Source organism: Mirounga angustirostris, unplaced genomic scaffold, assembly GCF_029215605.1.
Source record: "Mirounga angustirostris isolate CCGP_5_RB_7025 unplaced genomic scaffold, mMirAng1.0.hap1 SCAF_3, whole genome shotgun sequence".
In the NCBI taxonomy this organism is placed as follows: Eukaryota; Metazoa; Chordata; class Mammalia; order Carnivora; family Phocidae; genus Mirounga; species Mirounga angustirostris.
In genome coordinates this window covers 172,233,835-172,259,536 of record NW_026991711.1, presented here as the reverse complement: position 1 = coordinate 172,259,536, position 25,702 = coordinate 172,233,835, and the positions used below count along the sequence as shown (strand labels likewise).

Sequence of the window (25,702 nt, the reverse complement as noted above, 5' to 3'; positions counted from 1 at the left end):
CACACACTAGTGATTCATCCCAATGATTAAATGGAGACATTATTCTTAATGATTAAATGTGGAAATAAAGGCTAACTGAATACACAAATGTTAATTATATTACAGTGTAATATGGATTTCTTCATCAGGGCCCCTGAAGATTACAAAAAGTATAATCTGAAAATGCTGAATTTTTATATGAGATGAATTACAATAGTATTCTCTTTAAACATACTAGGAAATTTAACAAGTATGATATATTTTTAAACATGGGCTAGAGACTCAAGAAAAAACAATTTAAAAAACTCAAACAATTTACCAAAGAGTAGAATATCCAAGCAGCAACAGTGAACAATCATATTTCAGCTGCCACAACTAGATACAAAGGTGCTCTTAAACTGTTATGTACCCAAGTAACTGAAGTACTGAAACCTGTTTGAATTAGCACAGATAGTGGGAATAGAGTCAAACCTGTGAAAGAATGAGCTGTGATTCAAACTCACTTATTGTATGTGTGTGTGCATACACATACAAACTATTAAAATACCTTTGGGCTTTTCCTCTGGATAAATGGGTGGCTCACCCTAATGAAGACACAACAATTATTTATCTTTGGACAAGAAAAAGCTTAGCTACCTTTAAAGGACTTCTACATGACCAATAGGAGCCACAGGCTCCTATATTGTCCTGAGTGTAGAATAATTCCCAACTTAAAGAATGTACTTTTAAAACAAAATACAATATACAGTTCTGAAAAGACCTGTATAAAAATGCAAAAGGGAAATCTAGATAAAGTAGTATATATTCAACATATACTTTCAATGTTATGATATATGCAAAAAAATACCATTTATTATGTTCCATGTACAGTATCAAGTATTTATACATATTAATCCAAAATATATTATCAACACTGTTAAGGGTAAGAGACAAAACACAATGGACATCTTAAACGTAAGTGGTGAAGCCAGGCTTCCAATGTTTACTTGACACCAAAATCCAAGCTCCTTCCATTATACTGTTCTACTTCTCAGTTACTGTTTAAGTTAAAAAGGGAACAAATCATTTTGAACACTTTTTCTGAATTTCTCCAGACTAAGACCAATTTTATGAACCAAAAATTCAAACCAGAATATTAGACCAAAAGAGTTGGTTAAAGTCAAAGAACAAACATTCTCAAGGCCCTTTTTTTAAGTTAATGCAATCTTCCTCTTAAAATGGTGCTTTATTCCTACAGACGCTTAAGAAAAGTAAGGAAAACTCTAGTTTCTACAATTTATTAAGTTTAAGTACATTGATTCTGAAGCTTCATGGGACAGCCTATGATTTAGAAATCACAATAGCCACAATAACCATGACCACCTACAAAAAACAGAAACTGTCATTACCATCCCTAAACTGTGTTGTCCCATACAGTAGCTGTAGCTAAATGTGGCTATTTAAATTTAAACTTAATTAAAATTAAATAAAATTAGAAATGGGGCGCCTGGGTGGCACAGTCGGTTAAGTGTTTGCCTTCTGCTCAGGTCATGATCCCAGGGTCTTGGGATCGAGCCCCATGTTAGGCTCTCTGCTCAGCAGGGAGCCTGCTTCTCCCTCTCTGCCTGCCATTCCTCCTACTTGTGCTCTCTCTCTTTTCCTGTCAAATAAATAAAATTTTAAATAAATAAATAAACAAACAAAATTAGAAGTCAAATCCCTTAGTTGTGCTAGTCACATGGCCAGTGCTTAACAGCACATGTGACTTAGTAGCTATTGTATTAGACAGTACACATACAGAATATTTATAACATCACAGCAAGTTCTATTGGATAGCACTGCCCTAGAGCAAATAAAGGAAAATTTTCATTAAGGATTATAAATTATTTTCTTGATTTTTGTTTTACTTTGGGGGGGGAGTTTCTTTCTTTAATTTGGAAGTAGGAGAGGAAGGGAGGAGGGAAAATAAAACTGAATATTTTTAAAATAATTTCTAAAAACCTTTGCATAAATTTAAGGTCACTCAGCATATGCCCCCCCCCACCTTACCCTTGTCAAGCAGCTTTTGCACTTTATTCTCTATGCATACAATACGGTGAATATGCCATATTCCTTCATGATTTGGTGCCTTTGCACAGTATGTAATGTCTGTACAGAGCACCCTGCTCCCTCTCCCTCTGTTAACTTATACTTCAGAATTCCTAGAGATAGGTCCCTGAACCCTCTCATACCCCAGTCTAAAGATTAGGGTGACCACCCTTGGTTGGCATAGCATCATGCAGAATATTTCAGTTTAACTCCTCCCCTATCACACATCCTAGTAGTCCCTGGGAACCTTGACAGCAAGGGCCTAAACTTACTTATCTTTGTATTTCAAACACATAGCATAGTATAAAGACTCAGTAAATGTTGAATTATTATTTTACCTCAAACCTTATGCCATAGCCAAGTTACTTAATATTAATTAAATAACCCTTTAATAAATATATCAACAAATATTAGCAACTTACCCTTTGAGGTCATTAATTAATTTGTTTTTTTCCTGGACTATTCGTTTATGGTGCATTCGGTGAAAATCACGTTCTTTTTGCGTTTTCAGCAGATCTTCTCTAGCTTTGCTGAAAATAATAATTTAAAAAATCACTGCTAATTCCAAAAAAGCATTTGACAAAGTACAACATCCATTCATGATAAAAAAAAACCTTAACAAAGTAGGTTTAAAGGGAACATACTTCAACATAATAAAGGTCATATATGAAAAATCCACATCTAATATCAACCAAATTGGGGAAAAACTGAGAGCTTTTCTATATGGTCAGAAACAAGACAGGGTGTCCACTCTCACCACTTTTATTCAACATAGTATTGGAAGTCCTGGCCTCAGCAATCAGAAAACAAAAAGAAGTAAAATGCATCTAAATTGGCAGGAAAGAAGTCAAACTTTCACTATTTGCAGATGACATGATATTCTAGACAAAAAACCCCAAAGACTTCAACAAAAAACTGCTAGAACCAAAAGATGAATTCAGTAAGGTCACAGGATACAAAATCAACATACATTTCTATACACCAATAATGAAGCAGAAGAAAAAGAAATTAAGGAATCAATCTCATTTACAATTGCACTAAAACCTAAGATACCTAGGAATAAACCTAACCAAAGAGGTGAAAGATCTGTACTCTGAAAACCATGAAACACTGATGAAAGAAATTGAAGATGACACAAAGAAATGGGAAGACATTCCATGCATTCATGGATTGGAAGAACAAATATTGTTAAAATGTCTACCTAAAGCAATCTACACATCAAATGCAATCCCCATCAAAATACCAATAGCATTTGTCACAGAGCTAGAACAAGCAATCCTAAAACTTATATGGAACCACAAAAGACAACAAATAGCCAAAGCAATCTTGAAAAAGAAAAGCAAAGCTATAGGCATCACAATTCTGGACTTCTTATAATTACAAAGCTGTTGTAATCCAAACTATGGTACTAGCATGAAAATAGACACATAGATCAATGAAAGAGAGTAGAAAACTCAGAAATGAACCCATAACTATATGGTCAATTAATCTCCACAAAGCAGGAAAGAATATTTAATGGGAAAGAGACTGTCTCTTTAACAAACGGTGTTGGGAAAAGTGGACAGCAATGTGCTAAAGAATGAAATTGGACCACTTTCTTACACCATACACAAAAATAAACTCAAAATGGATGAAAGAGTTAAATGTGAGACCTGAAACCATAAAAATCCTAGAGGAGAACACAGGCAGTAACCTCTTTGACATCAGCCATAGCAACTTTTTTCTAGGTATGTCTCCTGAGGCAAGGGAAACAAAAGCAAAAATAAACTATTGGGACTTCATCAAAATAAAAAGCTTCTGCACAGTGAAGGAAACAATCAACAAAACTAAAAGGCAACCTACATACAGAATGGGAGAAGATATTTGCAAATGACATATCTGATAAATGGTTAGTATCCAAAATATATAGAGAACTTATACAACTCAACACCTAAGGAACAAATAATCCATTTAATATTTGGGCAGAAGACATGAATAGACATTTTTTCAAAGAAGACACACAGATGGCCAACAGACACATGAAAAGATTCTCAACATCACTGATCATCAGGGCAATGTGAATTAAAACTACAATGAGATATCACCTCACACCTGTCAGAATGGCTAAAATCAACAACATAAGAAACAACAGGTGTTGGCAAGGATATGAAGAAAGGGGAACCCTCTTGTACTGATGGTGGGAATGTAAAATGATGAAGCCACTCTGTAAAACAATATGGAGGTTCCTCAAAAAGTTAAAAACAGAACTATCCTACAATCCATCAATTGCGCTATTAGGTATCTACCCAAAGAATACAAAAACACGAATTTAAAGGGATACATGTGCCGTGATGTTTATAGAAGCATTATCTACAATAGTCAAATTATAGAAACAGCCCAAACATCCATTTATTGATGAATGGATATAGACGATGTGGTGTATATACATGTGATGGAGTATTACTCAGCCCTAAAAAAAAATGAAATCTTGCCATTTGCAACAACATGGATGGAGCTAGAGAATATTATGCTAGGTGAAATAGCCAAAGACAAAATACCATATGATTTCACTCATATGTTGATTCTAAGAAATAAAACAAAGAAGGAAAGGGGGGGAAAAAAAGAGAGACTCTTAACTATAGAAATCAAACAGATGGTTACCAGACAGGAGGTGGGTGAGGGAATGGGTTAAATAGGTGATGGGAATTAAGGAATGTGTTTGTCGTGATGAGCACTGGATGTTGTATGGAAGTGCTGAATCATTACATTGTATACTTGAAAACTAATATTACACTGTATGTTAGCTGACTGGAATTTAAATAAAATAAAATAAAAACATTTTAAAAATCATTCCTTATTCCTTTCTGAAAAAATGTAATCAGTTCAAATCCAGTATTGAACAATTCTAAAGATAATTTAAAAAAACAAAGATTCCATTATAATTCACATTGAAGGATTCTAAGCAATAGTGCATATGGCATTGGGAAATGAATGGGACACCACCTATAGCTCAAAAATATTCATTCACACTCCATTTAAGTAAAAGGAAATTAAATATATGTTGCCAAAATAATGTATAATCCATCTACTTTCAAAATGAATTTGTTTACAAAATTGAAATGCATATTTAAAACAGGATAATTCAAAATAATTACAAATAAAGGAGAAGACTTACAAAATTTAATTCTGAATCTGCTTGAATATATGGTTAAAAGACAATGTATTGGGTTACTTAGTTCTGATAATTGTGAAAAAGAAAGCATATATGTTCTGGGAAACCCAGATTTTATTCTGGTAATGCATATGAGAAATATGTACCACCTGTAGATCATATTAGTAGAATAATTGGTAACTTGATAAGAAAGTTTCTTTAGTATCAGTGTTGTAACACAGAAGCATTCTTTAACTGGATATACCTTCTGCAAACCCCTGATAGAAAGCAAACAAGGGTATTCTTTCTAAGCCCAGTCGGTAAAAAATTAATAGGAATTATGTTAGTTTCAATATAATAATGTAAAATATAATTATAATGAAAAAGTAGCTATGTAACAGTCTTAGTTAACTGACAAAGTGCTACTGCATTGAGATTCCCATGTTCTGAAAAATGGGTGCACTGAATTCAGGTGCTTACATCTCATAAGAGGTCACAATGGAATAAATCAGAGGTATCACAGGATTTCAAAATACAGATTCACATAAAATAAGTGCAAAAAATATATATTTCTGCATGAAGAGCTACGTCAAAGCAATCCCTGAGGAGCAGAGACTGGAATGCTGCCAAAGAAGCAGGATGAGGTTAGGTTTTCAGGCCCCTGACGGGGCATATTATGATCAGTGAGACTTCTGCAAGATCAAGTCCCATGTGGCATATGGTGAAAGTGTCTCATCCATTCTTCCAAGTTTCTTTCTTCCCTTCTCCTCATATCCTCAAACCTCTCCCATTTTTTAACATGACCTTTTTCTGAACATGTCCTTTATTTTACTGCCAATGTTGTAGTTTTTATCACAAGTAAATAAACAATGTGTCACAGGCGTCACAGGCTACTCCCACAATCTAACCCTCAACTTCATTTCCATGCCAACAACTTTGAAGGAACAAGAAATGGCTGACTGAGGAATATGTCAATTAGGAGATGAACAAACAACGTATTCTGTCCAGGTTTTAACCCTCACCGTGAATGAAGATGGATGAAAAGTGAGGGAATCCCTCTGCCACCATTTACCTAATGAATAGTGAGTGAAGAGGGAGGACAGGGTTTAAGTAGAGTGATTTAAAAAGATAAAAGGCTGAGTTGATATTTTGTTGTGAAAACACAAGAATACCACAGGAATTCTCATTCATTTGTAAAGTGGTTTACATATCTTCTTGTACATAAAAATACTCAATGTTACTGTTATCATCACATCACTATTACTAATTAGTATAGCAGAACAGATATATTCAATTTCTCTAACAGCTTGATTTATTTACCTAAAATAGAGGGCATGCCAGTAGATAAATATCCTCTAATGGATAAAAAGTATCAGGATACATGCTTATTAGTAACACTGTAAAACTTTATAAAAGATTTAAACTTTTATGAACATCTGGTTTTTTTTAAAGATTTTATTTATTTGAGAGAGAGAAAGAGAGAGAGAGAGCACATGAGAGGGGGTAGGGAAGAGGGAGAAGCAGACTCCCTGCTGAGCAGGGAGCATGATGTGGGACTCGATCCGGGGACTCCAGGATCATGACCTGAGCCGAAGGCAGTCGCTTAACCAACTGAGCCACCCAGGTGCTCCTATGAACATCTGTTTTGAGTCTACTAAAGCTGTCTTACTTTCAACAGCTTGATGAGTTATATAAATGAGCTAATGTTTTATTTCTCTTATCTGAAATGTAAACCCGTAATAGGTTAAAAAAAACTTAAAAAAATAAAAAGTTTCTTAAGCAGAACTACAAATGTGCAGCATTGCATCAGCTCCCTTTTTAAATATACATTTATAGGCCTATTTGTACTTATCCCAGGAAAGAAAGCATAGGAATTGATTGAAGTATTAGACCTTAAAGTTTTCTGACCATTAAATTGGTTTTCAGGGACTTGCTTTCTATTTGCACAAATGAAGTCTACTCAGTAAAACAATTTAGATTCATTTCATGGTGATGTTTCTGTTATGACCTTCCTGCTGTCCATCTGCTTAATAAAAAGAAAATAAAAATTGCACTAAAAAATAAAATTTATAATATTCTTATAAGCAATTAATATTTTAAACTATACAATATTTTCTGATTAATACAGCACTTTTGTGATTTAAAAATAAATCTTCTACTAAGACACCAGAAATTCTATTTAAGTACAATGAAGTAAAAGTTATTCAATGAAGCATTCTATTTAGATTTATCATAAAGAACATATTTCTTACTGCTTTTTCTTAATGAGATGGCAGAATGACTAATTTCCCCACTTCAGGAAACCAACATACCAAAATCTACAATTAAAGTATGAAATATTAGAATACTCATATTTTTATCATATTATAAAAGCACTGTCCCAAAAACTCCATGTTTCAAATTATGAATCTGATTTAATAGTGTGCTCTTAAAAATTATTTTTAAATGAATGCCCCCAGTAAAATAATTTTGTTAACTGTAAAGTTTTAACTATTTTAAGTGACCACTGAATTATAGATTTATTGGGTTATTTTGTTATAATTTGGTAAAAGGAAGCATACAAACATTTTCTTGTTTATTTGCACCAAAGTAGGCCATCTTTGTCATGTATTTTTCTCATGCACAAACAAAAATCAAAGTAACTTCTGGTAACAGTATTAATAATAACCAATTATGTCATTGTTTTCAACTGGTTATAAATGAATTCATTTAACGCACTAATATTAATACTGGAATAATTGTTGGATAGCCAAAATGGGTTCAATCATATTCAAGGAAAACTTTCATTATATACTTAACCAAAAAAGAAAGGGGTATACCCATGTCTAGAAAAAAATACCTTCTTAATTTAACAAGCAATTACCTAAACACTAAACCATAAAATTTTATAGGCCTCATTATTATCTTTATTTCCACAGTGTTTGTTTCTGAAAGTCATTAAATTAAATGGGTCTCTGGAAAAGCTGGATACTCTTTGACCTTCTATAGAAGCGAATTTTGTAAGTGAAGTTTAGGGCTGCTTAGTAAAGCACCTAATTTTTCTTAATATTAATTGCTTTTTAATTTTAGTTTCTTTAGGTTCATATTTTCTGGCAGAAGATTTAAAAAGAGTATTTCATTATTTTTAAAATAGTACATTTTAATCTTCTAATTAGCAATCCCAGTCAGTTTTTATTTTCTGTCAAACCTTCAGTACACTCAATAAAACTTTTCTGGTCTGCATTATATTTCTTTAATGTAGAAGCCCAGCTAAGGACAGCAATACTCTAAATGAGGCAAGACTTAACTTTATGGAAAGTTGTTAAAAATTCCATTATGAAGGGAAAATGATGCCTACTCCAAAGGAATGGTATAAAAGGGGCAAAATTATCAATTAATTACTCTAAAAAAATATTAAAAGCTTAACAAAAAGCCAAAATGTTAACAGCACACATTCACTTAAGCCCCTCCTACTTGTCAGAGGTAGGCCCTGGGGTTATGTTGAGCACAAGATACACCCATTATATGGAGCTCACAAAATAACAACAAAATATATATATTAGATAATTAGATGCAAAGGCATAAATTTCAAACTCCTTCATAAATATACAGTATTAAATTAAGGATAATCTAAATAAATGGAGGGATATACCAGAGAAGACTAAAATTTATGAATACATCAATCCTTAAAAATATATATGTATATGTAAACACAGCTGTACACACACACACACACACACACCACAAATATTCTTCCCAAATCATGTTATAAATTCAATTCAACCTCAATCCCCCCACCTTTCTATAGAAATTGACAAAGTGACTCTAAAATTTATATGGAAATACAAAGGACCCAGAATAGCCAAACTATCTTCAAAGAACAACAATGCTATAGGACTAATGCTACCTGACTTCAAGAAATTACCTAAAGCTACAGTAATCAAGAGTGTGGTACTAGAATAAAGACAAACAGATTAATGGAACAAAATAAGAGTCTAGAAACAGACCCACAATTATAGAGTCAAATGATTTTCAATAAAAATTCCAAAGAAATTCAATGATGGATGAAATTTTTTTTAAGAATGGTGCTAGAACAATTGGATATTCCTTTAGAGAAGAAAACTAATCTTTAGCTCCTACCTTACACTATATACAAAAATGAAAGATAGTTATAGGCTGAAATAAAAATTCTTAATCTTTAAAGGTTTTCGAAGAGAACACAGACTAATATCTCTGAGACCTGGGAGTAGGCAATAGTATCTCAGACAAAATATCAAAAGCAATACTATTAAAAAAAATAAATTAGACTTCATCAAAATTTAATACTTCTGCTCACCCAAAGACACCATAAAGAAACTTAAGAGTGAAGCCATAACTGGGAGAAAATATTCACAATGTTCTGACAAAAGATTTATATCCATAATACGTAAAGAACTCTTACAATTCAACAATCAGACAAACAGTCTAACCAAAAATGGGCAGGACTTACACAGAAAGTAAGAGAGATGAACAGTCAATAAGTACACACCCACACACACACACACGTTCAATATCATTAGGTATTAGAAAATACATATCAAAGCCACAACAAGCTGCTACTATACAATTACTAAAATGGCTAAAATGAAAACCACTAACAATACTCAATGTTGGTTACAATGTAGAACAACTAGAACTCTCATAGACTGATATTGAGCATGTAAAATGACCCAACAAAATGTTGGAAAATGGACTGTCAATTTCTTATAAATACACACTTACCCTTTGGTCCAATAATTCCACTCCTAAGTTTTTAACCAAAAGAAAGAAGGCACATTCCCACAAGAAGACTTGTACACAAATCTTCATAGCAGTATTATTGATTAGGTACCACAGTTGAAAATAATCCAATAGAAAAATAATAAACAAAATGTGACATACACTATACACTATTCAGTATAAACAGAATACTATATAGCAATAAAGAGGAACAAATTACTGATAAATTCAAAAATCGCAGATGTATTTTATAGAGTTTATGCTGAATGTAAAATGTCAAAACACAAAGAAACATACGTTCTGTGATTCCATTTATGAAGTTCTTAAACAGGTAAACTGATCAAATATCAGAACATTGATATATCAGAACACTGATTGCAGGGGCAGGGATACCTAAGAAGGGACATGGAAATCTCTGGATAGACAGAAATGTTCTACATTAAGAAGGGTATGGAAGTGACAAGACTTTATCTGTTTGTCAAAATTATGTAACTAAGACTCGAACATCTCAATTTATGTAAATTATAACTTAAAAAAAAGTATAAAAAATAATGCATTATACTAAGTGTATGTAGAGTAGGGTATGGGTGGGGTAGAGATGAATTAAGAATGGCAGAAATATGTTAAAACTGATAGGCCCCTGTGATCACCTCTAATCCTTGATATTTTTTCAGAATTAGGTTAATATATGTAAATAATAAATTGCTATGTACATGTCTTCTGGAAAAAATACTACTTTTGATGTTTATTCAGTGTTGCTGCTATTGCTAATAATAAGGTTGACAAAGATAATGATGATGATGCTATTCTACCTACTTACTATATTGTATACCAGGTATTATGTTCATTATCCTATGATAGGTAAGTCAAGCACAATTGTTGCCTTCATCAGGTTCATAGGAGTATAGAGAATATTAATAAGGAAACAAAATATAAACTTATATAACCATAAACTAGTGAATGTTACGAAAGGAAAACAGGGTGTTATAATACAGAATTCTGGTTTAATCTTTATTGAGCACTCACCATGTGACAGACATTGTGCTAAACACTTTAAAATGATTCCCCTCAAGGACAGATAATACCATCCCACTTACATATGAGGAAACTGAGTGATAATTATATTATTATATCTAGTAAAGGGTAGAGTATCATGTAATTGTGTTGCTTTCTCCATAATACCTGATATCAATATCTGTTCTAAATTAAAGTTTGACTGGGGTTAGTAATGCTGAGTTTGATAACAGTAGATATTGACCTTTCAAGAACCTAACTGTTCCATAAAAAGTTTGTTTGACTGCATTATTATGCTGTAACCAGATAAGTCAACCTACAAGAATGTTAAGCAGGATATAATGTATTCCATATTTCCATCATGTCCCTCCATCCAGTCTATTTTCCAACAAAAACAAGCTCACACTAGGCTTTTCTTCAAAATTATCCATTAGCCTCACATCCCACTCAGAGGGAAAAAAAAGCAAAGTTCTAACAAAGGACTCTACCATTTATCCCCTGGTTCCAGTCACTATGGTCTCCTTACTAGCCCCCTAACAAGCCAAGCTGTGCCCACCACTACTTCCTTTTACCTCTGCCTGGAATTTCCTTTTCCCACGTTTATACATGGCCTCCCTCAGTTTCTTCAGATAATCAGACAGGACTTCCCTCACCACCCTATATAAAACTGCACCCCATTTATCTCTGTCTCCTTTACCATGTTACTTTTCTTCCTAGAGTTTGCCATCACACGTTATATCTGTCAACATCCACATGTAGCTAGTGGCTATCTTATTGGACAGCACAGCCTTCTAACTCTCTAGAGTGTTAACAGTGCAGAGGTAAGAAAAAAAAAAAGCTGTCAATGAGTTAGAAGAAGAGGTAGAACAGCATGCTGTCACAGAAGCTGAAGGAAAAAAGGAATGAAATAAGATGCATAATTGAGTGGAATAGGATGCACAATTGAGTGGAATAGGTGGGGTGGACGCCAGACTGCAGGATGTTAACGTACAAGTACAATGAGGCTTTTAGGAGTAAGCCATCCAAATGAGAATATTTTCAATGTCTACATTACGGGAAGACATAAAGCACTAGGTCAAGATACAAAACAAGATCAAGCAAACAAGTTCTTTTTTTTTTTTAAGATTTTTTTTTTTTTTCATGAGAGACATAGAGAGAGAGAGAGGCAGAGGGAGAAGCAGGCTCCCAAGGAGCAGGAAGCCCGATGCAGGACTCGATCCCAGGACTCTGGGACCACGACCTGAGCCAAAGGCAGATGCTTAACCATCTGAGCCACCCAGGCACCCAAGCAAACAAGTTCTTAATTAATGAAACTCATAGTAGCCTTTGTGGACCTCAGACTGAGGTGAATATTGTGGCATGTCAACTACCCAATAAAACAAGGTTTATGAAATAATGTCTTAACTGTAAAAGATATGATAACCCCAAGTGATGCCTTCTAGTCTTCATTCAACCAACAATTCTGTAAATGTGTAGCAGCAGGTTGCTTAAATTCTAGATCTCTCCATTTAAAATGACAATTGGGACTATATCAAAATAAACTATTGAGGGGTGCCTGGGTGGTTCAGCCGGTTAAGCATCTGCCTTCAACTCAGGTCATGATCTCATGGTCCTGAGATGGAGCCCTGCATTGGGCTCCCTGCTCAGCAGGGAGTCTGCCTCTCCCTCTCCCTCTCTCTCTGCCCCTCTCCCCCTGCTCATGCTCACTCTCTCTCTCTCAAATAAATAAAATCTTAAAAAAAAACAACTATTAACACTACATCAAAATAAAAAGCTTTTGCACAGTGAAGGAAATCATCAACAAAACAAAAAGGCAATCTACAGAACTGGAGAAGATATTTGCAAATGATATATCCAATAGGGGGTTAATATCCAAAATATATGAAGAACTTATACAACTCAACACCAATTTAAAAATGAGCAGAGAACCTGAATAGACTTTTTCCCAAGAAGACATATGAATGGACATGTGAAAAGATGCTCTACATCACTATTCATCAGGTAAATACAAATCAAAATCACAATGAGATATCATCTTACACCTGTCAGAATGCTAGTATGAAAAACAAAAGAAATAACAAGTGTTGGCAAGGATGTAGGAAAAAAGCAACTCTCATACAGTATTGGGAGAAATGTAAATTGGTACAGCCACTGTGGAAAACAGTACGGAGGAATCTCAAAAAAATAAAAAATTGAAATACCACATGATCCACTAATTCCACTATTGAGTATTTACCCAAAGAAAATGAAAACACTAATTCAAAAAGATAAACACACCCCTAGTTTACTGCAGCATTATTTACAATAGCCAAGATATGGAAGCAACCTAAGTGTCCATCAACAGATGAATGGATAAGGAAGATCTCACACACACACACACACACACACACACACACAGGAATATTACACAGCCATAAGAGAGGATGAGCTGGAACAGCATGGATGGACCTAAAAGGTATTCTGCCAAGTGAAATTGCTCAGAGAAAGACAAACACCATAGGATGTCACTCATCTGTGGAATCTAAAACACAAAACAAAGTAATAAAGAAACAAGAATCAGAATTAGACCTATAAATACAGAGAACAAATTGATGGTTGCCAGAGGTAAGGGCGGTGGGGTGGATTGACAAAATGGGTGAAAGTGGGAGATACAGACTTCCAGTTATGGAATGAATAAGTCATAGGAATAAAAGGCACAACATAGGGAATACAGTCAATGATACTGTAATAGTGATGCATGGTGACAGATGATAGCCACATTTGTGGTGAGCACAGCATAAGAGAAGTTGAATCACTATGTTGCACACATGAAAATAATACAACAGTGTGTGTCAACTATACTCAAATAAAAAATTATTTAAAAAAGTAGTCAGGTAGCAATCTAGAGCCATGAATTAAAGCTCATTTTTGAGAAAATAAATACTTTTCCCTATGTTCTTATACCTAAAGACCCCTGCAGATTGAAAGTGAGGGGGTGGAGAAACATTTATCATGCAAATGGATGTCAAAAGAAAGCTGGAGTAGCAATATTTATATTGGACAAACTAGACTTTTTTGTTTTTATCTTGCTTTGGTATCAGGATAGTACTGGCCTCTATTGCATTATTATTAAGATTTTGATAAAGATTGTCATTTTTTTTTTAATGTTTGGTAGAATTCACCAATGAAACCATGGGGTCTTGGACTTCTCTGTGCTGGGAGTTTTTTTTTTTTTATTAAAGATTTTTATTTATTTATTTAACAGAGATAGAGAGAGAGCACAAGTAGGAAGAGCGGCAGACAGACGGAAAGGGAGAAGCAGGCTATCCGCCAAGCAGGGAGCCCGATGTAGGGCTTGATCCCAGGACCCTGGGATCATGACCTGAGCCGAAGGCAGCCGCCTAACTGACTGAGCCACCCAGGTGCCCCTGTGCTGGGAGATTTTTGATTCCTAATTTAATTTTCATTCTTGTTATTGGTCTAAGATTTCCTATTTCTTGGATCCAAGATTCATGATTCAGTCATGATAGTTCTTGCATTTTTAGAAATTATCTGGGTTTTTTCCTAAGTTATCTGATTTGTTAGCATATAATTGTTCATAGCAATCTGTTACCACACAATGTATTTCTGTGGTTATCTGTTGTATTGTTTTCTCTTCCATTTCTCATTTTGGTTTTTGAGTCTTCTCTTTTTTTTTTTTCTTAGTTAATGTTAAAGCATTGCCAATTTTGTTTATTTTTTTGGAAAAACTAGTCATTACTTTCAATGTTATGTTATTGTTTATTCTGGACTCTATTTTATTTATTTCTGATTTTTTCCTTGTTATTTCCTTCCTCTAGTAAATTTCAGCCAAGTATCATCTTTTTCTAGTTCTTTGTGGTGTAATGTTGTTAATTTGAACTTTTCCTCTTAATACAAGCATTTATAGCATAAATTTCACTCTAACATCTGCTTTTGTTGAATCCCACAGGTTTTGGAATATTGTGTTTTCTTTTTCTTTTGTTTTGAGACATATTTTGATGTGCCATTTGTTTTCTTATTTGGTCCATTGCTTGTGCAGTAGTGTGTTTAATATTTACATATTAAATATTTATTATTTACATTGTAGATTTTGTTTTATTGTTGATCTTTAGCTTTGTACCACTGTGGTTGGAAAGTATACTTGGCATTATTTCAGTCTTCTTAAATTTGTATTAGTCGTTATGTCTCTTTTCACATGTGTACTTGAAGAAAATGTGCATTCTATTTTTCTTGGAAGAATGTTTTATATATATACACACACACACACATATTCTTAGAACCATGTATTCTGAAGTATGCTTCAAGTAAAAATGTTCTTGTTCAAAAAAAATAATAATTACTTTAACTGAGGAAACTCATTTAAAATAAAGCATATCAGAAGGGAGGGGAGGATGGATGAGTAAAATAGGTGAAGAAGATTAAGAGCACACTTATCATGACAAACACTGAGTAATGGTTTATAGAACTGTCGAATCACAATATTATACACCCAAAACTAATATAACACTGTATGTTAACTATGCTGGAATTAAAATTAAAACTTAATAAAAAAATAACATTAGGAAACCATTGGGGAATATCAAAAACAGGAGTAATTCTAAATATAAGAATTATTGAAGCAGAGGTCAAGAAAATGAGAAAGTGAATTAAATTCAGGATGTTGAGTTTCAAAATACATTTAAGTATATAGTAGTAACTTTGTAAGTGCATTTGGATGTTTTGCCTATTCTTTAACGTGTCTGAAGTGGTCACAATAACAAATTACAAACAAATGTGTAATTCAGAAATAAATTTTTATGGGAACTTAATTGATTGCATAATTGGTCAAAAGTTTCCAAAAATGGATTTTCACATGTTTATCTACTATGACCTTAATTTTAAAATTGAGTATTAAAAAGATTAAAAAATAAGTAAAATTGAGTATTCCAATGTATGTACAATAAAAAATAGATAAATAAAATGACAAATGGTCTGCATTTTATTATAAAAGTACAGTTATGTTCTGTAACTGTATATCAAACTTGGAAACCATTCTGGAAAACAGTTGGCAGTTTTTATGGAACTACCCCATGACCCAAGGGAAATGAAATTATGTGTCTATAAAAAGTCTTACACACGAATGTCATAATTGAATCATATATTAAGCAGAAACTTGACACAACCCGAATTTCCATCAAAAGAAATATGAATAGGGCGCCTGGGTGGCTCAGTTGGTTAGGCGACTGCCTTCGGCTCAGGTCATGGTCCTGGAGTCCCGGGATCGAGTCCCGCATCGGGCTCCCTGCTCGGCGGGGAGCCTGCTTCTCCCTCTGACCCTCCCCCCTTCATGTGCTCTCTCTCTCTCATTCTCTCTGTCTCAAATAAATAAATAAAATCTTTAAAAAAAAAAAAAAAGAAATATGAATAGACAAATTGTGATATATTCACATAATACAATACTATTCAATAATAAAAAAATGAACTATGGATACACCAAAACTATGGATGAATCTCAAAAATCTTAGGTGAAAGAAGGCAGACAGAAAAGAGTACATATTGTATGATTCCTTTCAAAAGAACTTTAAGATGGAGTTAAACCAATATATGGTGATAGAAATCAGAACAATAATTGCCTAAGGGAACGGGTACAGGAAAACTTTCTGGGGTAATGGAAATGTTCTATATATTGTGATTTGGTTTAGTGACTACATGGGTATATATTACAGTTAATCAAAACAGATTGAACTGTACATTTAAAATCTGTATATTTAATAGTATATAAACATTTTTTAATTAACACACTTTATTCAGAGAAAAAAAGATTATCAAACTACTACCTATATTATTCTTCTCCAATATCTAGTATATACTTTTACATTCAAAGTGACTATAAACACTTCTTAATAGTACATTTTTTCCCTTAAAGACATCTATGTATAAGGAAATTTTCCAAACATTTATTTCTAAAACTTTTTTTTTATCAAGGTATAATTTACTTATAATATTGTACCAGTTTCAGGTACATAATGATTCAACATTCATATACAGTGTAAAATGAACACAATAAGTATAGTTAACATCCATCACCATACATGCATACATATATCATACATGAAACTATATTTTAGATAAGATAATCAACACTTGTAGCAAAATAAGGAAAACCTCTGTTCTAAAATAGGCATTGCTTACAAAAGAGAAAAGGACGATTTTTTTTTAATTATAGCAATTCAAATGAAATTTAGAGTGAAATATTTCCCTTTTCATGTCTTCCTTTATGCTTCATCACTGCTGAATTTCAAAAATATTAATGATGTGATGATTAAAAAAAATCCAAGGATGACAGCCTTTAGAGATATTGATAATAATAGCTGACATTTTCAAAGCACTTTGTGATTTACACAGCTCTTTAATATGGATTGTCTTATTTAATTATCACATCACTCCCTAGGAGTTAATAATAGTATGTATAATTACTCCCAGTTTAACAATAAGAAAACTGAGTTGATAAGTAGCAGAATATTGGAAGCTAGGTATTTGAACCTTAAGTTCAATACTCTTTCCATGGCAATTCTCTTCTCTAGATAAATATTAAGCTTACAGCTATATGATTTTTCTGATTTTTCTAGATACATCATTAAATGCTACCAGTATAATCAGGACAATATATAACATATCTGTAAACCTTACTCTTTTTACATACCAAATATTGGTTATTGTGAGAAAAGTATTTAACATCTACACTTATCTTGCTTTAAGAAACAGTCTTAATCCTGGAAAGGAAAACCTTATGGTAAATTCTATAAAAGGAATCCCATGTTTATTACTAATCCCTATTGGAAAAATATCTTCCAAAGTCAAATTGAAAAACCTGTGTGATAAAACATTACAATGTAGGGCAAACTTATAGCATGACAAAGGTAGTTTTGGTAATATTTTACAAAACTTCATTCTTCATTTTCGAAAATGTAACCAACAGACAGGCTCTAGAGACATGTTTCACCAAAAGGTGTCATAAGAGCCCAATGTGCTTAATATTCATTTAGGCACCTACTAAGGGTCAAGCATCTTTCCTTCAAATTTTCCATGTCAAGGAGATTAAAGCAAATATTTTCCTTTTCCAATCTGTTAAAGTTTAATTACATCAAATAAGATATATTTAGGAGATAATAATCATAACCTTTGAAACTAAAACTATATTTTAATAAATATAGCAAATTTTATATACATTTAGTAATCTGATAGTTTAGTAAACACAAATAAGAATCAGATTTCATTTGAGTGATATCTGTTTTAATTATGTGATAATAATTTGCATAGGTAATAGTTTATATGGTTTTGATTATAGTTATTAAATATAATATTCAATAAACAACCAGTAATCAACAATGATTATTTAATGTCACTATGGCAAAACTCATTGCAAAAAGAGGCTCTATCTATTCAAAAGAAAATTAGCAAACTCAAGCAATAATTCAAAGAAGATCAGCAACTGAAACAGTATGCCAGGCAGCACTCTGAAAAATTTGCTGTGTCAAATTCCCAGTGCATCCATTAGGTGTCTATACAATATCACAGTGAGCATCAGGGCCAACAGTGCAAACCACTTCTGAGAAATGAACTGAGAATAGAGAGAATGCTGGGTCTAGTAACTTACCATTCCATGGATCATCATACACTTTTTTCCAAAATGTAAAATGTCAAACAGTACACCCATAGATAATATGAAACTTATATAACTTGCAAAAACATTTCTATGAGTAATAAGTGAATAAATGATCATACAAATTATCTTTTACCACCACCTTTTAAAAATAGGAGTTTTTAAATTTTCCTTCACTTTGCAATACAAAGTCTTGTTTTTTTACATTAAACGTTTTTACAAAGACCTCAAAAATATTATGTTCTTGTATGGTAGTTCTGCTTATCTAATTTTTTGTTTTGATATGATTCTTTAACAGAGAAAACCGCTCTTTAAGTATGTTTAATAAAAAATAATGAACAAAGCATGAACTTTCTCTACTCCATATCTAAGCATTGATTTTCCATCTAACATTGTCTTAGATGAGTAGACTCATTCCTAGTCAACACATTCACATATTTGTCTATGCAAGAATAAAAGTGTTTATCTAAATTTGTTCGCCAAAAACTACGTCTTCCATTAATTTCAGAAAGAAAGATTAGGCTTCTGTTAAGTTTCTCTTCTATGCATGAATTCATTCTAGGAGATGATGAAATAAGTTTCCTATGGGGAATTTTCAAACACCAAAATTCCTCTAACTAGGAATACACTAGCTCCTTCCTTCCTCTCTGTCTTCTATAATTTTATTATTATTTCAGAAATTAGCTTATCCTCATAGGGGAAGATTTCCACAAACGATGAAAAGATTATCAAAACCATAAGAAAGTGAGTGTTACATAACAAATTAACCATCTCCTATACAACTCCCCGCATTCCACTTTTCCTGGTGGGTTGCAATTGTGAGAGTTCTGATCATCTGTTCAATTAATTTGCTACTGAAGCCTTTCACATTCTTTCCAACTAGAATTTAAATATAATTCAATTCAGAATTAAAGCTCCGGTACATTAACCACAGTTAGCTTCATTCAACTCTTCTATTTAGTCCAAAAGAAAAAAAAAAAGTCATTTAAAAAGTAACATACTCAGCTGCCTGTTTGTAGTGTTTCAAGTCTTTCTTCAAATTTTTGTTCTCATTTTCTAAAAGCATATTCTGCGTGTAGACATCTGGAACATTCCCAATATCTCTAAGTTCAGTTACTCCCTTCTGTATTAACTCATACCTAGGATAAAATCAAACAAAAGGCTTAATGTTGTTTCTTTCTACTAAATTGGTTTAATTTATGTACAATTCAAAAAGTTAAGTCCTAGGGGATATTTATAGAAATGAGTTGTGGTATTACTTTTGTAAATTAAAATGTCAAAATTCATAATATATATTTAAAATTAAAAAAAAAATAATTGCTAGGTACTAATATCATCATGGTACATAAACTATAACTGAACATCTCGTATGTTCCAGGCACTAATCTAGACACTAGTAAAATTAACAAAACAGTCCAAGTCCCCATCCATTCTAGTGTGGAGAGTGCTTATGTTCTGTGAAATAAAATAAAGCAGGATCAGAGGGGGAGACCGAAGTGGAGAGTGATGGGGGCATTTGTGCTATTTTATATAGGCTGAACACAGAAAGTATGACTGGCAAAGTGCTATCTGAGCAGAGAAATGAAAGAAATAAGGAACCAAGTCATGGGGATATGAAGGAGAGGAGCATTCTTGGTTGACAGAAAAGTAAATGTAAAGACCCTGAAAAAAGGAAGTGCATGACATGTACAATTAAAAGCAAAAAGCCTGTATATCTGGAGTATCTGGAGCTGGAGGAAGGGAGAGAGTGGTACGAAATGGGTCAGGAAGACAGCAGGAAGCAGGAGAGAGGAATGTGGTTTTACCTGAATCAGACTGAAGCCATTGGAAGGCTTTGAGAAACAAGTGATACTGGTCAGATTTGCTTTAAAAGGATTAGTCTGTTGGAGGAAGGTGGGAGGGATAGGTAGATGGGTGACAGGTATTAAGGAGGGCACTTATGATGAGCATTGGGTGTTGTAGGTAAGTGATGAATCACTAAATTCTACTCCAGAAACCAACATTACACTGTATGTTAATTACCTAAAATTTAAAAAAAGGGGGGGTGGCGCCTGGGTGGCTCAGTCGGTTAAGCGTCTGCCTTCGACTCGGGTCATAATCCCAGGGTCCCTGGATCGAGTCCCACATCAGGCTCCGTGCTCTGCAGGGAGCCTCCTTCTCCCTCTGACCCTCCCCCTCTCATGTGCTCTCTCTCATTCTCTCTCTCTCAAATAAATAAATAAAATCTTTAAAAAAAAAAAGAAAAGAAACTTCAAAAAAAGATTAGTCTGGCATCTACTTGAAGAAACTGACTCTAGAGGAGCAAGAGCAGAATCAAAGAGACTAGTTTGGAGGCTGTTGCAGCAGTCCAAAAGAGAGAGAATGGTGGCATGAACAAAGTTGGTAGCAGCAGAGATTACGAGAAATAGGTACCTTTTGGAATTGCTGTAAAGGTGGAGCCAATGAAGATTTTCGTACGAATCATCTGCCAAGAGTTGTTTAATAAAAGAAGTCAAAGATGACTCCAAGGTTTCTGGTAGAGCAGCCAGCCATTTACAAAGATGGGAATGAATGCAGTAGGAATTGGGTGGTTGGAGAAATTAAGAGATTTGTTCAGTGCAATATATCTACCAGGTAATCAAGTGAAGATGAATACTGGGTATACATGTCCAGAGTTCAGGGGGTCAGGACTTGGAATTCAAATTGGGGAAGACTGGACAAGGCCATCTAGGAAGTGAAGTAAAGAGAGAAGTGAAGTTCCTAGACTGTTTCAAGACTGGGAAGATAAGGAAATACTACCAAATAGAGACTAAGAATGAGAGGGGATAGTGAAGTTGTCAGTGAATATGAGAGCACTGTGGCTCAAGAACCAAGTAAATAAAGTGTTCCAAAAAGGAAGAAATGAACAACAGTGATAAATGCTGCACACAGGATGAACAGGAGGAGTACTAAGGATCAGTCGCTGAATTTGGCAATGTGCAGCACTGAAAAAACTTTTAGTAGAGTCATGGAGATGATAGTGCCATCAGAGTAGGTATAAGAGTAGGACATAACCTCTGAAACAAATAATGCAATATATGTTAAGAAAAAAAAAAAGAAGAAGAAGAAGGTAGCAGGAGGGGAAGAATGAAGAGGGGGAAATCAGAGGGGTGGACGAACCATGAGAGACGATGGACTCTGAAAAACAAACTGAGGGTTCTAGAGGGGAGGGGGGTGGGAGGATGGGTTAGCCTGGTGGTGGGTATTGAGGAGGGCACATTCTGCATGGAGCACTGGGTGTTATGCACAAACAATGAATCATGGAACACTTCATCTAGAACTAATGATATAATGTATGGGAATTAACATAAGAATAAAAAAATAAATAAATAAATAAAATTAAATAAAAAAAAAAAGAGTAGGACATAAAGAAGTGGCAACATACTCTTTCAAGGCGACATGATAAAGTGGAGCCTAGGAAATCTAAGATGAACTTAAAAGAGGATGTGGCATTCAGGGTGCTTTTTTTGTCTTCTGCCTTTTTTAAAATATATGAAATATTGTACATCTGTATGCTTATGGGAATGATCCAGCAGAGAGAGAAAAAGCTTAGAGTGCAGAAAAAGAGAGAGAGAGGGGACAATTGCCGAAGCAATGTCCTTGAGTAGGTAAGACAGCATGCATGGCTCAGGCTCTGTGACACGTGAGGAGGAGGAGGCCGGAGAACAGAGGTGGCAGGTTAGTAGAGAGGGAGGCAGGAGTCACAGAACTTCCATTTTCTCGGTGAATTAAGAAGGAACATCAGAAAATCATTTACAGATTTGTAAATAATTATAATTTTAATGCTATGTATATATTATATATAGCAATAAAACTACATAAAAAATAATACAAACATAGAAAAACATTTCAGTAAAGAAGTTATTAACAAAGAAATCCCTACAGAGTTTGCTATAGATGAGCTAAACATTTCTTTAAAAATGTTTAATTATCAGCATTTTCATACTATAAATCTTAATTTTATTAATATATTACACATTAATATTCATATGGTTGTGTGTTATATATCTTATCTGATATTAAAAAAAACACAGCAAGACAGGCTCTGTGAAATATCCAAAAAGTTAAGAAAACAGAATCAATATTAAGTAATATTTGCCACAATTTATAAAACAAACATTTAATCATAAATTCACTATTATATTCATATTTAGAATGTGATTTATACTTATCTCAGAAGAGAAGATGTAAGGATTGATTAAAGTATTAGACCATAAAGTTCTTCTGACCATAAAATTGGTTTTCAGCAACTTGCTTTATTTAAGAAAAAAATCACTAAAGAAATTATTTTGATAAGAAAAAAAGTGATATGTAGTCCCTCTCTAAATTAAATGCTATGTAAATAAACTAATATGTCGTAAAATAAATACAAATCAAGCATAATACAACATATCACATACTATATCACATATATCTGAGGATATTCAAAAATAATTTATCAAGAAAAATTTCTGTAATCTATGTAAAAATATCAAAGATGACTTCAAACTCACTAAAACTATTCTAATACTATTAGATAATTAGGAATCAATCTACAAACTCCAGAAATACATTAATACATTTCTCAGTAAAACCAGCATTTTCTGCATAAGATTTTTTGGTTTTGTTTCATGTGTGTGTGTGTTAAAGAAATATCCTGGCCTTTTTATTTCTTCCTCTTTATTCACTCACACTTAGAATAAGACTGAAAAGTGTTCAAATGGGAAAAAGATTGTTACATAACTATTAGGAACAGGAAATAAAATTTACTACCAACAGACCTGCCAATAAAATTATTGCCAATAAAATTACATTAATGGTATTCATATTTACCATAAGGTCCATAAACTACTTAGAATTATATAGGAACAGAAAATACACATATTTCAGGGAGAAAGTACAAAGGCTTTCATAATATTTGTTTATATACCAAAAGAGTTTAGGGCCCACTGTCACAAATGACAAATAGCATGAGAGAATTTCAGTAAACACATCAATAGCATCATAAGAGTAAGGGTTATTTTTCCTTCCTGATGGCACCCAAGGCATAGGATATAAAAGACAGAAAAACAATCTCCTAGATAATAACAAATATCAAATGAGAATTTTTCCTCCATGTTTTCAGGGACAGTTAGGGAAAATACAAAGACAAAATTCCATTAGCTACTGTTAACCCACAGTGCAGACTTTTTTATGGTTCATAGAAAAAATTCCTACTACATTCACACACACACACAAAATCTTTTTCTTTTTTTTTTTTTTTTTTGGAAATGGACAGAAAATAGTTTAGAATTTGAAAAAAAAAAGCTTTCTGGGCTATATGGTCTCCACTGTGACTGACTAATTTTGCTGTTATAGCATGAAAGCAGCACAGACAATACCTAAAAGAAAGATTATGGCTATGTGCCAACAAAATTTTATTTATAAAACAGAGGCAGACCAGACTTGTTTGCTGACCTTAGATTTAAAGAATTTACTGCAATTACTGTTTGAAGATTGAAAGACAAGTCCAATTTTACTGCCCAGGTGTTTTGGTTACTTTGAGGTTTTTGTTTTACAAATTAACAATGGGGAAAACTTATTTGTCAACTTCTGTAAGATTAAATGAATTCGTAGCAATGAATACTATAAATGTTTTTCTCCATAATAAAAAATGATAAAAAATATACTTGATATTCCTACTGTCCTACTATGCAGAATAAGCAAAGCTTTTGGATCAAAGTAAAAAATGTTTCATGTGAAATAAAAATATTCAATACTGCGTAATCTTATTAAAAACAGTTTGTAAGTTTATAACAAGCTGGCAGCTAGGGATAAGGATACAATTATTTGAACCACAGTATTACTAAACCCATGTAATAAAGAGATAGATGAATTTTACTTTAAAATTATTGTAATATACTAAGTAGCATGCTTATATAGGGGTTCCATAAGTCCTAATACCATTGTAGTTTCCTGAAATTTCATCTCAATTCAAACTGCTAAATCTAAAAGGATAACATGATACAACAAGCACTTAATTGTTAAGAGTATACTTGGTTCCAGATTTCTCAATGGGATGATCATTTCACACTTTGGGCTGGACAAAGATGTGAGTACTAGTCCTAACACACCTACTTAGAAGAAAAAAGAACTGAGCCACATTAATTTTTCATTTCATTAGTAATGTAAATTAATCATCTACCTACTTTTACAAAAATGTATTTTCTAATACATTTGTAATTATTTCTTAGGGACATTTTTATAAAAATCATTCACGCAATTTCCAAATTTAATAGGAACACTATTATTTTACTACCATCAAACTTGTTCTTTTTCCTAAACTGTATTAATGAAAAATGGTTCTCTTCATTAAATTTATTAACTTTAGATATGCAATTTAAAGTAATAAAACTGATTTCTTCTATGTACATGGTCTCGGTAGATGAGAACCAAAAAAAGCAGCAAATAAAAATTACATCACAGTCAGATTAGTAGAAATTACAAATTGCTCCTTATATTTAAAATTAGGATTTAGTCCCAAAACACTACAAACATCTTTCTGTATCATAGTATTCCCTTCCCATGATATAGAATGGTTTTAAAATGGCTCAAACATATTTTTATATCCAATTACTTAATATTATTTCATTAAAGAATGTTGGGCCTCTGAAAACATGCATGGTGACATTCCTACCATTGTAAAGGAATAAAAACAGCATGCCTGCTGATTTTCATAACCAATAAGTTATTAAAATTTTCAATTATAACAAGAAAATCTGTGTTTAGGCATCATTTGAAAATATAATTCTGCTTCTTTCTTTTTTTTTTTAAGATTTTATTTATTTATTTGACAGAGAGAGAGACAGCGAGAGAGGGAACATAAGCAGGGGGAGTGGAAGAGGGAGAAGCAGGCTTCCTGCTGAGCAGGGAGCCAGATGCGGGGCTTGATCCCAGAACCCTGGGACCATGACCTGAGCCGAAGGCAGACGCTTAACCACTGAGCCACCCAGGCACCCCAATTCTGCTTATTTCTAAATGAAGAAATATTTATAGAAAAAGAATCAATCAGTTGTATGAGTAGGGAAAGGCAGGCCATTACACTAGAAGTAAAACAAATGAAGTAGTAATCTTGGTAGGATGTCTTAATGCAGGAA

At 33.3% G+C, this 25,702-nt stretch overlaps 1 protein-coding gene across 1 annotated transcript in view; it reads right to left on the bottom strand.

The window, feature by feature from the left end:
- Positions 1-25,702, bottom strand: part of SPAG16 (sperm associated antigen 16) — a 943,524-nt gene that overhangs the window by 903,455 nt on the left and 14,367 nt on the right. Inside the window, exons 5-6 of the mRNA XM_064587011.1 lie at positions 19,571-19,708; positions 2,469-2,576 (exon numbers count right to left, since the gene is read on the bottom strand). Coding sequence (XP_064443081.1) covers positions 2,469-2,576; positions 19,571-19,708 — 246 coding nt within the window. The remainder of the gene's footprint in view (positions 1-2,468; positions 2,577-19,570; positions 19,709-25,702) is intronic.